Raw genomic sequence first — 15,599 nt, forward strand, 5'->3', positions numbered from 1 at the left:
GGCACACTGCTTGAGGCCAGGAATTTAGCCTGGGCAATATGGCAAAATCCAATCTCTATTTAAAAAAATTAGCTGGGCGTGGTGGCACATCCCTGTAGTCCCAGCTACTCAGGAGGCTGAAGTGGGAGGATCATTAGAGCCCAGGAGGTCAAGACTGCAGTAAGCCATGATTGCACCACTGCACTCCAGACTGGGTGACAGAGTCTGTCTCAAAGGAAAAAAAGAAAGAAAACTCAGGACAGAAAGTGTTGGGGACATAGCAAGAGATGAACTTCAGAGCTTGGCAGGGGCCAGATCACAAAGGGGCCTATGAGCTGGGTGAGAGTTTGTTCTCTGTCTTGAGCCAATGGCAGAGATGGGACATATGTGATATACGACACAGATTATATACATGCAGTAGAGACAGCATACAGCTGCTCACGTATACACAAAAGCTGTTGGTTTTTTTAGATTTAGGGTTAGATTTTAAGATGATAAATAAGTGACCTAGACTTTCCTGGCTACTCCATATGGAAGGTCCCTGTCCCACAGGCCTCTGAGGGCCAAGCACCAGCTCCCACAGGCTGTTTCTAGATGTATTGGGCCACTCTCTGGCACCAACACTGTCTGAGGAGCTGCTCCTAGTAACACCTGTCCCTCAAGCTGCCCGTGCCTTCTCTTGTTTTCCAGCTGACACTTCTGCCAGCCACCAGTCCCTGTCACTGTGCATCTGTGCCAGGCTAATGTGCTCCCTGGAAGATGAGGCCAGCACAGAGCCATGTAGGGCCTGGGGCTGGGTGTGTGACCTGTGTGTAGTGATGGAGACTAATTCAAAGCAGGGCGGGGGTGAGACAGAAGTGTGGTACAGACAGAGAGCATGGAGAATGGGCTCAAGGAGGGGCAAGGACAAAAACTGACAAGCAGTGATTACCCTCACCCCAAAATGACAGCAATGACACTTCACCTCCCTGAAGGCAGGAGCCAGGTGAAAGGGGCATGTTGGAGTGATTTTAAATGAGGGCTGTGACTGTGACAGGAACCCCGTGTGTTTACGATTTGAGATTTTATGCAATTGCACTTTAAATATTCATATGTGTGGATTTTGTGCATGCATGGGTAGTTGCGTGTTGTCTCCAGTGCATTTACATAATCTGTGTCATGTATTACATGTGTCCTGTATGGGGACAAGAACAGGTTACATGTCATATGTGATATACTAATGTATGTGTTCTATACTGTAGTTTGGGTAGTATACTTTTTGGGTTTATGGGCTACATGTCAGTATTGTGGCTGCCGTATTGTTAAAATTTATATTTATTTAACGTGCATATGAAGTCCAGATTCATATATCCAACTGCCTATTCGATATCTCTACTTGGACATCTAACCAGTTTTCTTAAACTTAACATGTCTAAAACAGTCTAATATTCTTCCAAAACTGCTTCCCTCACCATCTTTCCCAAGCCCATAAGTAGCAATCTTATTTTTTCAGTTGCCGTAACTTTTTTTTTTTTCATATCCCACATTCAATTCATAAGCAAATCCTGTTGGCTAGCCTTTGCACTGTGTCTGCAGTCTGTCCACTTCTCATTATTCCCACAGTAATAATGTGGGAATACTCCACACTTCTGACTGCGGTGTGGAGAACAGACTCTAAAGGGCAAGGGAGGAGGCAGGGAAACCACTTAAGAGGTTATTGCAGTAATCCAGAAGAGAGGTAATGGTAACGGGTTCAGCCACCATCACCTCTCTTCTGGATTACTGCAATAACCTCTTAAGTGGTTTCCCTGCCTCCTCCCTTGCCCTTTAGAGTCTGTTCTCCACACTGCAGTCAGAAGGACCCTCTTAAAATGTCACACCATGTCCCTCCCCTACTCAGAGCCCTCGGTGGCTTCCCCCCACTTAAAGTGAAATCCAGACTTAGCTCTTCTGATGGTCTGGAAGGCCCTTTGGGCTGCCCCTAGCCGCCTCTCTGGCTTCATCTCTTCCTAGTTTCCTTGCTCCAACTGTATCAGCTTCCTTGCTATTCCCTGCACATACTAGACATGCTCCCGCATTAGGGCGTTTGCAGTTTCTGACTCTTCGGCCCGAAATGCTGTTCCTGCAGATAACTGCGTGGTGGCTCACTGTCTCACCTCCCTCAATCCTTCTTCCTTTTTTTTTTTTTTAAAAAAAAAAAAGGTCTCACTGTCACACAGGCTGGAGTGCAGTGACATCGTAACTCATTGCAGCCCCAAATTCCTGGTCTCAAGGGATCCTCCTGCCTCAGCCTCCTGAGTAGGTTGGGACTACAGGTGCATGGTACCATACCTGGCTAATTTTTAAAGAGATGGAATCTTGCTGCATTGCCCTGGCTAGTCTTGAACTCCTGGCCTCAAGTGATCTTCCTGCCTGGGCATCCCAAAGTGTTGGGATTACAGTGTGAGCCACCACACCTGACCCCTTCACCTTCTTTACTCAAATACCCTCTCGGTGAGGGCTTCCCTGACCATTCCACTTAAAACTATAATCCACTGCTCACCTGGACTTCCCTATTCCCATTCTCTTTTTTCTGTTTTTCCTTAGCCCTTGTCGCCATCTGCCATACATTATATTTGATTTATTTATCTGATTTCTAGCCTGGCTTACCCATTAGAATATCAGCCTCTTGAGGGCAGACAGGGATTTGCATCTGTTTTGCTTACTGCTGAATCCCCAGTGCCTACCAAAGTGTTAGGTGTTCAGTATAAACAACTGAATACAATGAATTAATTCAGTTGGCTGAAGTGATCCACGTGTAGGTCTGCCCAGGTCAGGCTCTTTGTGTAGACCACCTATGCTGTGTGTGTAGCCTCTCTGTGGTTCAACTCTGTCTATATATTCCATTGTATGAGTGCCATCTCTGTGGGCTGTATTGGGTGGCTCTATACAGTGCGTGTGTGGTGTTAGTATGCAGTGCCTCATGGGAGCACTGTGTGTGCAATGGTTAGAGTAGGGAGACAGCTGACATGAGCAGAAGGGGGAGCCCCTGAGAAAAGGGAGGTCTGGAAAATCTCACACCAGAGACCACCCAAAACATGCATGCTAGATACAAGCAGAGAGGAGGGGAAAAGACCTGTGCAGAAAGGAACACCCCTTAAGGTGCCCAGTAACCACTCACTCTGCAGTTCACTGGGAGGAAGGTAGCTAGCTGCATGCTGAGGAGGAGGGGGAGGGCAAAGGGGAGATTCTTAAGATATGCAGGCCCAATAAGATTTGACTGCTATACAGCCTTCCTGGGGTGGTGGTAATGAGCGATGCCACCATTAGGTACCGTTTGTACCATTTGTACCATTAGTTCCTGAGGAACAGGCAGGGACCTAAGGCAGGAATGAGAAAACTAGACAAAAAGGCAGAGATTTAGGTGCGATTTGTACCATTTGTACCATTAGTCCCTGAGGAACAGGCAGGGACTTAAGGCAGGAACGAGAAAACTAGACAAAAAGGCAGAGATTTAGGACAGAGATGGGAACTTCAAGAAAAAAACCCAATGCAGAGCTCTGAGGGCTGCTGCTGGCTGTTTCTCCTTCAGCAGCCTGCCCCGCTCTGCCTCACCTTTCAGAGTACACTGTCCCTTTAAAGAAACACAGCTACTGCTGCTGCTCCCAGCTGGGTCAGCCTGCTACTGTCTTGGAGTGCGCTCTTATCTCCTTAATAAACCTTTGCTTATGTTACTAATTGTCTCTTGGCTGAATTCTTTCTCCCAAGCTAGATAAGGGACCGAGGATTCCTCCACTTCTCAGTAACACAACCTTCTTGTACACATCCACTCCTCACATAGGTGGCAACATGCTGCTTCCTATATTCCTTTCAGAGCTGCCCCCTGCCCTCGGGTGTCCGTACCAGCAGCCTTGCAGTTCTTGGTCAGTAGGTCCATCTCGTAGCCAGGGTAGCACTCGCACTTAAAATAACCCTTGTAATTGACACAGATCTGGCTGCAGGCATCTGGGTCCTCGCACTCATCAATGTCTGTGGGGAGGAGCAGGGGTCAGAACTGGAAGGAGGATCTGCTTCTGCTTGGGGGTGTGGGAGAAGGTCTCACCGCCACAGGTCTTCTTGTCCAGGAGCTGGAAGCCTGCTGGGCACGTGCATTCAAAGCCATTCTTGAGGTCAGTGCAGATGTGTGAGCAGCCGCCATTGTTGTGCAGACACTCGTTCAGCCCTGGGGAGGGACATGGGCTCCTGAGGCTCCAGGAGCCCAGGAGGAGTGGGGGCAGGGCAGGGCTGGGCCCTAGAGCAGAAGCAGAGCCTCAGGGCAGGGGGACTCCCACAGAGCCAGGAGGGCTTCACAACCTCACTGAGCCTCAGTCTCATCTGCCCAGTGTCTGAGCAGGAGGCAGTACAGAGAGAGCAGGTCTCTGCTCAAGGCTAGACACAGAGACAGGGTAGAGGGGAACCAGAACTCAGGTCCCTGGCCTCCCAGCTGGGGCTTTCTCCACCAGCTGGAGGCAGCTGGGTCTTCCCCAGTGGCTCAAGGCCTTTCCTTTCACAAACATGTTTCTTGCAGCTCCTCCTTCCTCGTGACCTCAGAGTTGAAGGGGCCTGCGTGTATCACATCCAACCCTCAGGATACTCCAAGAATCCCTTCCAAAACACCCCTGCTTAAACCTCTCAGTCCCAGGGAGCCCACTTCCCCCGGAGGCAGCCGGCTCCACGGTGAACCAGGACTGCCTGCTGAGCCTTCTGCTTCTGCTCCCGGCTCTGCCGTGTGGGGATGGCCAGGGTGCACAGGCTCCCTCACAGCCTCCTTAAAGCGCGGATATCTGGGCCCCTGCCATTTGGGTGCCTTTCTCTGGACACACTCCATCTGTCCACATCCCTCTCTGGACGGGGCCCAGAGCTAGTCTGCCACACAGAAGGAATCTGAATGATGCAGGATGACCCCTAATGCACTTGTGGTTATTTAAGACTCCTGGCCTTTTTTTTTTTTACATGGAGCCATTGCTAAATCAGTTCTCTCCTACCATGAACTAATATGATGGATTTGTTCAACTCCTCTCCTCTCAGCACCTGTGTCCCTGTTCCTCCATCTTGTCATGGGCCTGGTCCCAGGATTACCACCTGCTTCGAGAGGTGACGGGACACCCGGAGGTCATCTGGTTCTGGTTCCCCATCCTCCACTCCCTCACTACCTTCTGGCAGGAACCTAGGGGAGGTCAGGTAGGCCAGGATCAAGGCTCTCACAGCATCTCCTGAGCTTTAGAGTCACAGAAGGTTAATTCCACAAGCCAAGGGGATGTGCCACGCCCCTCTGCCCCCCAGGCTCATGCACCGCCAGTCCAGCCAAGCCAAGCAGTGCTGAGCTGAGCCAGCCATGGCCATGCAGATAGCTGGTTTGAGCTGCCCACCCCAGGCCATGCACAGCTATGGGGTGCCCCCACTTCCAGCCTGAGCCATGCTTAGGGAGTGTCCCCTTTACCCCTGGGCCTCCTCCTGTTTCCCAGGAATGTTGGTGGAACTGAAAGAACAAGATCACAGCAACCCCATGACTGGGGGACCCGGGGATGACTCAGCCAGGTCCAGCCCTCGGAAGCCTCAGACTCTTGGGGGTGGGCCGAGCCATGGCAGCCCCCTCTCCAGGAATCTCTCAGTTGCTCGGAGCTCCCTGACCGCTCCTTTCCTGCATGAATCCCTGAGCACGTCCAGTCATCCGTTCTCCCACTCACTCACTGCCCCATCATGCCCCTACTCGCCTCCTTCCTCTCCTCTTGCAGGCAGCAGCAACCCAACAGTTGTATTTACTGAGCACTGGATGAAGTGGCATGTGTAGGGAGGATGGCTCTGAAAGGGGAAGGCGAAAGGAGACAGCTCAAAGTGACTGGCTTCCAATAAGGAAGGCAGAGTCCTCCAAGGCCGAGGTGGGTGAGGGGAAGAGAAAGGAGAGCAGGTCTGCACCTGTCCATCCCTGTAGCCTTTCCCCAGGATGCCTGCAGGGAAGTCTGCGGTCCTTCTTAATTCTACCTAGCCTGGGTATGATTCTGCCGGGGAGCCAGGAGAGGAGGGGCATGGGGTAGAATGGTACAGAGGCCTGAGTAGTATCTGAGGCTTCCTTCCATGGAAGGAAGAAGTGGTGTCACTGCACACACCTGCATGCACACACCTGCATGCACACACACCAGCTTATGTGCAGAGCACAGGCAGCCCCGTGGACTCCACAGATACATTCACACATACATGGGACCACACACACAGATGCATGAATGCAGTTCCCCTGCTTCAATCAGAGGAGAAGATATGGATACAGACACTGGCCTCTCACCGACACAGAGAGGGCACACGCGGGCACAAGCATGTGTGTATACACTCCTCTTCGGTGTGTCATGCAGACAATGAGAAGAGGCGGTTGAGTAGGCTAGCAGTCCCTGGCTACTCCAGATCTGGGTGTGGAGGGAGCAAGGCTCCGTAGCTCTGCTTCCCTGTCCCTTTTTCCACAAGTTCCTTCTCTTGGCAGGTCCTGGAGGCAGAGGGAGTATCTGTCTCCTGCCAGCTCAGGGACAAGCTGAGTCACCTTCACTCAGCTACTCCTCCTTTCACAGTCAGTTTTTTAATCTTCAAAACGGGAGGAAACATGAAGCTCCTCTAAGTGCCCAGGACAGGAGGCGCTGGGGAAAACAGCCTGCCAGGAGGTAGGAGAGGGAGGGACTGACCCAGGCTCTGTCCTCCAGGGCTTCTCTGTCAAATCTCCCTCAAGCCCTGACCTTCTGGGAACAGTGAAAAAATGACTCATGAACCTTCCTGGAGTCCACACTGGGTTTCCAGCATGTTCTCGGGAGGCCCACCCTATCTACAGCCTGGGCCCTCTGTTATAGCCTGGAGCCCACCTTGATAGCTGCAATGGCCATCAGGGTAGCTGCTTCCTTCCAGGCCTCACTCTAGTCTGGCCTGCAAGTCTGGTCTTCCACCAGGTCCGAGCTCCTTAGGGCTTAGAGTGGTGCCATCTCCTGCTGCAGGGTCTGCCCTACTCCCACGCAGGTACGGCCTGAGCAGTAGCCCTGGATGTGCTTCAACTGGCTGGCTGCCTGCTGTGCCCACCTCTCCCTCTGCTGGATCTTCTGCAAGGGGCTAGAAGACGTCAGAGCCCAGGGCCCTGGCTAGGTCAGCAGGGCAGGAACACCGAGGAAGAGAGAGTTTCAGAAGGCACGTACTCAGAGGTCTGAACGGGGAAGGAATGAGGAGAAGCCGAGTTTGTGAGAGAAAGCATAACTTTTTAGTACCTGGGATGGGAAAGCTTTTAGAACTTTGTGGCGATGCAGAACCAGAGGCCTGGGGGCAAAGAGCCCCATGAGAAGCTATAGGACAGCACAGGAGTCCAAAGAGAGGGTCAGAGCAGAAAGTGTCAGGACAGGGGTACAGGAGGGCCTTGAGCCCAGATACCAGGAGGGGGATGGCAGAAGACTGAGTCCAGCCAGTGGGTGTAGACAGGCACCCACCACACTCTTTCAGAAGCTCATCCAACCAGTCCCGGCAGTCCCTCTGTGAGTCACACACTCCCACCGTCCACGCACTCACCACTCTTACACTGAAATCTGCGGGGACCTTCACAAGGTGACTGTTGGGCTGGACAACATAGTGGACAGTGCCTGTGAGACCTTGGACAAGAAGGGCTGGGCTGGGCCGGGGCCCACGGGAGGTGAGCAGAGCTCCAGTTCCAGCCCCTCACAGGTCCCTGGAGTGTGGCCCAGGACAGATGGGTAAATCCAGGACGGGCAGCTCTGTTCACAGGACAGGACCCCAGGGATGATTAGGAGGCTGAGCCTCATCTAGCTGGGCAGGGCTGCGTGGATCTGCATCTGATCTTGCAGGACTGAAGTCCTTCCAGCAGCAGCTCTAGAGAGTCCTTAGAGGCTGGGCTGACCATCTCCTAGGGGGACCTTTGCCCCATGGGCCCCGGATAGGGGAAGCTGCCACACTGCCCGGTCTGTTTTCCATTCCCCCAGATGACTAGTGAGTGAGGGTCCCTGCTCCTGCAGAGGGCAGGTTGTGACCAGAAGAGCCATCTGAGAATGAAAGGAGCTCCCTGAGGAGCAAGACAGCCTCTGCTCAGCCTGGGAGCTAATGAGGGAAGCCACTCAGCGGCTGGGACCTGGACAATGGTGGGCGCTGAACCTCTCAAAGTACCCTGTCACATCCCCCTAGGCCTCGTTCAGCTTTGGCAGTCTTTACAAATCCAGTTCTGGTGCCACTAGGACTCCACGGAAAGGGAGCCAGGTGATTTAGGGGACAAGTGATGTTCTGTGGAAAACTTATCTTGGGACCAAGGGGAGACTCCTCCCAACTCTGCTCTCTCCAGAGAGTCAGCAGAGCCCAGGGCATCCTCACAGAGGAGGTGCTCCGTGCCCTGACCACACGCACCCTGTAGGCAGCCAGCTTCGTCACTCCCATCCGGACAGTCCTGCTCGTGGTTGCAGTGCTTGATTGCAAGGACACATGTCCCATCCCCACACTGGAACTCGTCCCCACGGCAGGTGCCCAGTGCTGCCAGGAGAGGGCAAGGGGAGGGAATCAGAGTCAGTGGGGTGCTAGGATGCTTTCCCCACCACCCGCATCTGCATGCCATAGCCACCCTGGGCAAGACCAGAATCCGTGGCTGAGCTCAGGAGTCCTCAGAGGATACCAGCCAAGGCACCTCGGTGTACAGACAGGGAGACTGAAGCTCAGAGAGGGGAAGGCTTTGCCCAGGGTCACACAGCATTCTGGCTGGCAGGTTCAGGACTAAACCCAGGTCTCCTGTTTCCCTGTCCCTGCCTCTCTCCAGCCCTTCTTTTGAGTCTTGCGGCTCATTACTTAATGACTTTACCCACTCAGCAAACCCTTCCTGTGCCAGGGGTCGTGCTGGGGGTGGGGGTTGGGAGCCCAGAGACTCCTAAGAGCCTCCTCATCCTCTAGGAGCTCAGGGTGCAGGGCGGGGTTAGGAAAGCTCAGATGGGGACATCAGCGTGAGGTGAGCTGCAGGAGAAGGCTGCTGGGGACCTCCCCAGCAGAGGGATGGGGAAGGTCAGAGGAGTCTGGGCCAGGCCTTGAGGGTTGCGCAGGCCTAGCGGGTAGGAAGGCGGGAGGAGCTCCTGGGCGGGCCAGGTTTCTGGAGAGAGGGGTTGGGGGAGGGGGTGGGAGGGCTCGCAGCAGGGACACAGGTACCGGCGGAGGCTTCTGGGGTTAGACCTGAGCTCCGCCGCAGCCCGGCAGCCGCGTGAACTCTAACAAGCCCCTTCGTTTCTCCCAGCCCTGCTCTCCTCCGTGGTAACCCCGGGCCATGTATTCAGGTAAGGCAACGCAAGGAAGCCTGCAGCTGGCGGAGCGGGCGCGGAAGCGGGTGGCGGGTCCGCAGTCCCGGGCGGGGCGGGGGGGCGGTGTGCGGGGGGCTTACGGCAGTCGGCCTCGTCCGACTTGTCTTTGCAGTCGCGGTCGCCGTCGCAGCGCCAGCCCAGGTGCACGCACTCGCCGCTGCGGCAGGCGAACTGGGCGGCGGGGGCGCAGGCGGCGGGCGCGGAGGTGGCCCCGGGGCCCGCGCGGCCGCAGAGCTCGGCGGCCTCGTCCGAGCGGTCCTCGCAGTCGAACTGGCGGTCGCAGACCCAGCGCTCCGGGATGCAGGCGCCGCCGCCGCAGCGGAACTCGCGGGGCCCGCAGGCCGGGCCGGCACAGCCGCGCTCGTCGCTGCCATCGCCGCAGTCGTCATCGCCGTCGCACACGAACACGGCGGCCAGGCACGAGCGGTTGCCGCACTGGAACTCGTGCGGGGCGCACACTGCGCGGGACAGACAGCCGGTCGGCCCGCCGACCCCTCCCGGGCCGGCCTGGGACCCCGCGGGTCCGGCTACAGGGGCTCCGACCCTCACCCCGGGGCCAGTACAAGTCCCTCTGGGGCCGAAGGCGGGCTTCCAACGCGTACATGCTAGGTGACCCTTGGGGAGCCCCGCTAGCCTCACTGGGTGAATGAGCATGAGCATGGTGGGACTAGGAGGGGATTCTAAAGCCTTACAGCGCGGCCTGTCTTGAAGGACCTTGCGATGGTCCCAGGACACCATCTGTTAAATGACACTGGCCCTTCCCAGGGACCAGGGTCTGGGGCTGGCCCCTCATAACACAGCGGGGCAGGCATAACCTGCACTACTCCGCCTGAGTCCCCCGCCTGGCATCTAAGGCGTCTCCGGGCCACTCCTGTGGCCCCATCACCTCGCGCCTGAACCTTCACAGCCCCGGCCACACTGGACCATTCGCTGGGCCCTGTGCACGGGCTCCCACCGCCGAGCCTTCGCTCAAGTTGCTCCATCTGCGGGGAACCCACTTCTTGCCCACCACTGTCTCTACATTTTGCAATGATGAGTTCTCATCTTTCAAGGGCCCAAATTCCACCTCTTCCATGACACCCGGTGTTTCTCCACTTGGAAATCTCTGCCTCTGCCCTCCGTTTCTGAGTCCTCACAGCCTACACAGGCATCTGGGTTTCATGTTCTTTTCCATCTGCCCCATGACTCCAGCTGCCTGGGAGGTGACCCTCCTTTGTCCTGAGGGCCTGGGACAGAGCTCCCTGCAGTGAGTGGGTGTGGAGTGGATGGCACTGGTCTGGCCCAGGTATGACGTGCAATGATGGGATGTGCAGTAATTAAGGGCATGGGTCATGGCTCTGCCTGGGACTCTGGGCTTCTCTCTGGTAGGCTAGTCTGAGCTCAGGGGCAGGGAGGAACTTAGGGACCAGCCAGCCCTATTGCCAGTTTATAGATGGGGAAGCTGAGGCCCAGAGAGAGGAGCAGCTTGCCCATGATGACAACAGAACCAGAACTTGGGTTTGGGGCTTTTCCTTCCTACTCCTCCTCTTGGCTTTTCTGGTTTTCTCCTCCCTTCCTGGAGTTTTTCCAGCTGTTTTTCAGGGCAGTGACCTCCTCACTTCTTGCCCTCCTGTGTGTCCACACACAGGCCAAGACGTGGCCTGTGGACCCGGGTGGGGCATGGACTCTGGCTGTGGCCAAAGGTGACGTGGTGGTGGCAGCGCCAGATCCTCCCACGTGGGGGCGCCCAGAGTCTGTGTTTTCATTTTCTGATGGCACACTGTCCATTTTCATTGTTACTGAAGATAAAATAGAGTGATGTCTTCAGTTTCACCAGGTAGGTAGCTCGGGTCATGTGTTTCTGACAGCTCTACCAAGTGTCTGACAGTTGCCTTTTCTCCCCTCCTGGGCTTTTGAGACACTGGGGCATTGGTGGACAAAGCACACGCCGCCACTGCCTCTGCCCCACAAGATGAGGCTCATGCCTAGATGAGCTCCCTCCTGCCCGGCCTTGCCCAGCTTGTGCATGTGCAGGCAGGGCAGACTCACTGCTTTCCGGGAGTGCTGATGGGAAGGGCTTTTTTTTTTTTTTTTTTTTTAATTTAAAATTTTACTAGAAGACTCTGATGGCAAGAAAGTGCTTCTTCATACTGAGTTTTCTCTGAGGTTTTGGAGCCGACAGTAGCTTTAAGATCCATATTCTCGGGCCTACGTAGGCCCAGAGACCCTCCTCCTGGCACTCACAAATGGAAGAAGCTCTGGGAGGTGAGGGGCGGGAGGACCCTTTCTCCCCTGCCTAGGAGGGCGGGAGCCGTGGCACAGAAGCCCAGTAAGACCTTCGGACACCTCTGTCTCCCGTAATGAATGGGGAATGTTCCTGTCCCAACATGCCTCGCTGGAGAGATGCCCATGCTTGCAGTATCGGCCTTCATATTGGAGGAACCATCTGATTGTGGGGGTTGGAAAGAGGAAAGGATTCTCGTTGGCCAGTGAGTCCCAGCAAAATTATCACAGCTGAGGAAGTGAGCCAGTGCCATCACTAGGACTTTGAAACTACTGTTCCCAGCCAGGATCTTTCCCTATACCCAGATGCTTCCTGCTTCAGACACATCAAATTCCAAACTTAGAATCTTAAAGTGCGATGATTCGCACACCTTTGGAGATGGCATCTTCCTTGGGCCAGGAAAGATGGATGGGATGCAAATATAGAGGCTGGCAGAGGGGGGCAGGCGGCAGTGGTGGGCAAGTGCCTGGCAAGCCCTCCAGAGTGACCGCCCATATCTCAGCCCCGCCACACAGCGTAGTAACGACAGCCAGTCTGTCTCCCCCATTAATCATGTTTTCCCTGAGGGAAGACTGTGTAGGATTCACCTCACTGTCCCTTTCAGAGCCTGGCTCCAGGCCTGGCACACAGTAGGTGCCCCTCGAATTGAAAAAGCGAGGCCTGGCCATGCTCCCCACTGGCCCAGGCCCTGCTGGTCTGCTCCCTGGGAAGGAGATAATCCTGTGCTTGAAGCTCAGTGATGTGGAACTGTCCCAGTGACCACTTCCATCTGTCCCTGCTGAGGCTGCTGAGAATGTCTCCTCTGCCCTGTGACGTCCGTGCTCGAATCTGAGATTTCAGCAACAGTCGTCCTTGACACCTCAGGAATCTGTCCCCTTCCCCCAGCACTGCCAGTGCCCTGGCTCGGCCCACCACCATCTCTCCATACAGTACCCTCGCTGGGCTCCCTGCCCTTGCTCGAAGATTGGCGGACTTGTGGGATGGACAAGCAGATGTGAGACATGGTAAAAAGCTCATGAGCTCTGCTATCTGGTCCTGAATCTGAATCTCAGTTTCATCAGTCAGCCTCGGGTACTTTTCCTCCCTTGTCTGAGCCTCAGTTTCCTCACCTATAAGATGGGGATGATAATGGCTGCTCATGAGGTGCTTGTGAGGATGAAAGAAGAAAATGTCTCCATAGCATCCAGCCATTAGTCATGTCCTGGTCATCATCCTTTCCTCTCCGCCTACCAGGCCCCACGGAGAACTGGGCCCTCCCCAGAAGTGGCTGCCACTCCCTGAGGCTGCCTGACCATGCTTGGCAGACCCTGGGGCTCTGACCCCAGACTCACAGGCAGCACAGCCGGCCTCATCCGCTCCACCCTCGCAGTCCTTCTCCCCGTCGCAGCGCCACGAGGCAGGTACACACTTGTGGCTGGCGGGTCCACAGCTCAGCTTCTCTGCAGGACACACCTGCTTGGCTGTGGAGACAGACATCCATGCAGAGCTTAGCCAAGGGGGACACAGGGCATGGTGCCAACCAGTCCTACCACCCTGTTCCAGCCACCTGGCCCAAGGCCCCAGGAGTCCATCAGGGTCCTCCTGGCCCATGTCTCAGTTTCATTACATGAGAAGCCTCTGTCTGCCCCAGGAGTTTCCAAATCCTAAATCTGACCCTGCCACTTCTCTACGTGACATCTCTCATGGCTCCTGGTCCCTGGCCCTCAAGTCCCTCTTCGATCCATTGACCCCAACCTGCCCCACCTGGTCACACCTCTCATCCCTCCAAACCCCCACTGTAAGTTCCGGTAAGACGGAGCCACCATGCCCTGCACTCTCCTCTGCCATTTCCCAGCTGTGTCCCCTTAGGTGAGAGATGTCCCAGCTGGGCCTCAGTTTGCCTTCTAGATCAGCGACTCCATGATTGGAACCTGTAAATTTGGAGGGCTCACTAAGGCCCCAGTGGCTCCAGCCGGCCCACCTCCAAGCCCCCTCCCCGAGTGATGGTGCTGAGCCTGCTGCTGAGAGCAGCTGCCGCATGGCAGGGCCCAGCGGGACTGCACAGCTATAATTACTGCAGCCGCAATCAGAGGCTGACTCAATCAGGGGCCTGAAGCCCCAGGGTTGAATCTCAATTTGGAAGAAAGAAGGAGAACCCTATTCAACCCTATTCAATAGCCCTTATCATGAGTTTCTCCCGGACCCATGTGACAGGCTCAGCCAAGGCAGACGCATCTCAGACCTCCGTGGTTGGCTCCCTATGGCCTTCCAGGGTGTGCGGGAGGCCCGATCCCTGTGGCCTCTAGGATGTGCTGGGCATGGTGTGAGAGAATTTCATTTAATTTTCACAGTACGCCAGCAGGGTGAGAGGAGTATGTGCTGGCCTCCAGCATGGAGGTGGAGGACATGGGCTGTGGAGCCTGGATGCCTGGGTTCAAATCCTAGTTCAGTCACTCACTGACTATGTGACCTTGGCCAACAATCCTCATCTCTGTGCCAATAAAGCGGGGATAATACTATCTCTCATAGCACTGTCCTGATGGCTAAGTTAACGTCAGTAACGCAAGCCCATGGAAGAACACCAGCCCAGCGCTCACCGTATGTTACCTATTACGATTATCCACACCACGGATGACTCGGAGTTTGCTCATTCCCTGAGTATTTGAGCACTGCTGTGTGGCAAACATGGTGGTAAGCACTAAGTTCCGATCACGGAGCTGGCAGAGAACAGTGTTAGGGTTGACTGAAAGTCAGCTGTGTCTGATGCCGGAGACTCGGCACAATCCATTCCCACCGGAGGCAGGGGGCTACTCATGCCTCACCCTCCATTCTGCTCTCTGGTCTCAGGCCAGTTTCTCCTCTTCCTATTTCTACAGCTGGGGTGAGAGGCCACAAGGGATATAGAAAAGGGCACAGATGACTTGGGGAGGGGCAGGTATCTGAGTCAAGGTCCCCGGACACCACTACCGCCGTGGGAGAAGAGCACCTCAGGCCCCGAAAGTGAAGGCCCCAGAGTTAACCCTAGGAATACATTTCACGAGTCCAGGCCAGTCCCTTGGGAATACAGGATTCGTGGGGTTCATGTTGTTGAAATTTCCCTTGCTTGAGGATTGGCAGACCTGTGGGATGGATGAGCAAATAGCTGTCCGCTTGGAAAGCTGAGCTCTGGAAAGTACCGACACAAAGGCCTTTTATAGAGGCCACCTTGGGGCTGTGTGCAGGGTGGTGAAGGGAAACTGGGAGCTGGGAGATGGGGCCCTTCCAGGGTACCTCTAGCACCAACGTACTGCAGGACCCCAGGTAAGCACCTCCCCTCTGGGCCCCACTGGATCACAGGAAGCTGAAGCTGGCCGGTGCTTCGCTGGGGGTCCTCTCATCAAAGGATCAGGGGTGAGGGAGCTCCTGGAAGTGCAGGTTCTTGAGCCTCGGCTCATACCGACCGAACCTAGACTTCTAAGGCAGGGCCTAGGGACCTGCACGTCAGTAACTCCCCACCAAAGCCCAGGTGATCTCCAGGCACCTCTGTCCCTGGGTTGGTTAACATTCTGCAACACAAGACATGGGATATTGCATCTCTTAAATTCGCCACCATAAAAGCGATACAGATGTTCCAGACACTTGCAGGCCCCTAAGAGAGCAATGGGACAGAAGGTCAAAGCAAGTACTTATCCCTAAGCCAGGACTCAGGAAACAGAACCTCTCAAGGGAGTAGGAGGGGCCCAGTTTTTGAACACCTACATTGTGTCAGGCTGCTCCGTGCTGAAAATTGCATATTTTTTCACTTCACTCTGCCATGGTCTGAACATTGGTGTCCCCTGAAAGTCTATGTTGGAACTTACTCCTCAATGTGACAGCATTAAGAGGTGGGGCCTTGAGGAGGTGATTAAGCCATAACGGGACAGCCCTTATTAATGAGATCAGTGCCCTCATGAAAGAGGCCAGAGGGAGCCTCCTTGCCCCCTCCATCATCTGAGGAGACAGCAAGGAAGTGCCATTATGAGGAATGGGCCCTCACCAGACACTGAGACTGCTGGTGCCTTGATCTGGAACTTCTCAGCCTCCAGAACTGCGAGCAA

The 15,599-nt window shown here is 55.0% G+C and overlaps 1 protein-coding gene across 13 annotated transcripts in view; it reads right to left on the minus strand.

Annotated features, from left to right (window-relative positions):
* Window positions 1–15,599, minus strand: part of LRP8 (LDL receptor related protein 8) — a 78,288-nt gene that overhangs the window by 24,556 nt on the left and 38,133 nt on the right. For 2 of the 13 annotated variants that reach the window (XM_039473520.2, XM_039473524.2), the window contains exons 4-9: window positions 12,876–13,004; window positions 9,362–9,739; window positions 8,350–8,472; window positions 5,417–5,455; window positions 4,040–4,159; window positions 3,841–3,966 (exon numbers count right to left, since the gene is read on the minus strand). In XM_039473520.2, coding sequence (XP_039329454.1) covers window positions 3,841–3,966; window positions 4,040–4,159; window positions 5,417–5,455; window positions 8,350–8,472; window positions 9,362–9,739; window positions 12,876–13,004 — 915 coding nt within the window. The remainder of the gene's footprint in view (window positions 1–3,840; window positions 3,967–4,039; window positions 4,160–5,416; window positions 5,456–8,349; window positions 8,473–9,361; window positions 9,740–12,875; window positions 13,005–15,599) is intronic. The other 11 variants (XM_039473522.2, XM_039473525.2, XM_074380850.1 and 8 more) reach the window with 9 other exon arrangements.

The sequence above is a fragment of the Saimiri boliviensis genome, chromosome 11 (assembly GCF_048565385.1).
Source record: "Saimiri boliviensis isolate mSaiBol1 chromosome 11, mSaiBol1.pri, whole genome shotgun sequence".
NCBI classification, from domain to species: domain Eukaryota; kingdom Metazoa; phylum Chordata; class Mammalia; order Primates; family Cebidae; genus Saimiri; species Saimiri boliviensis.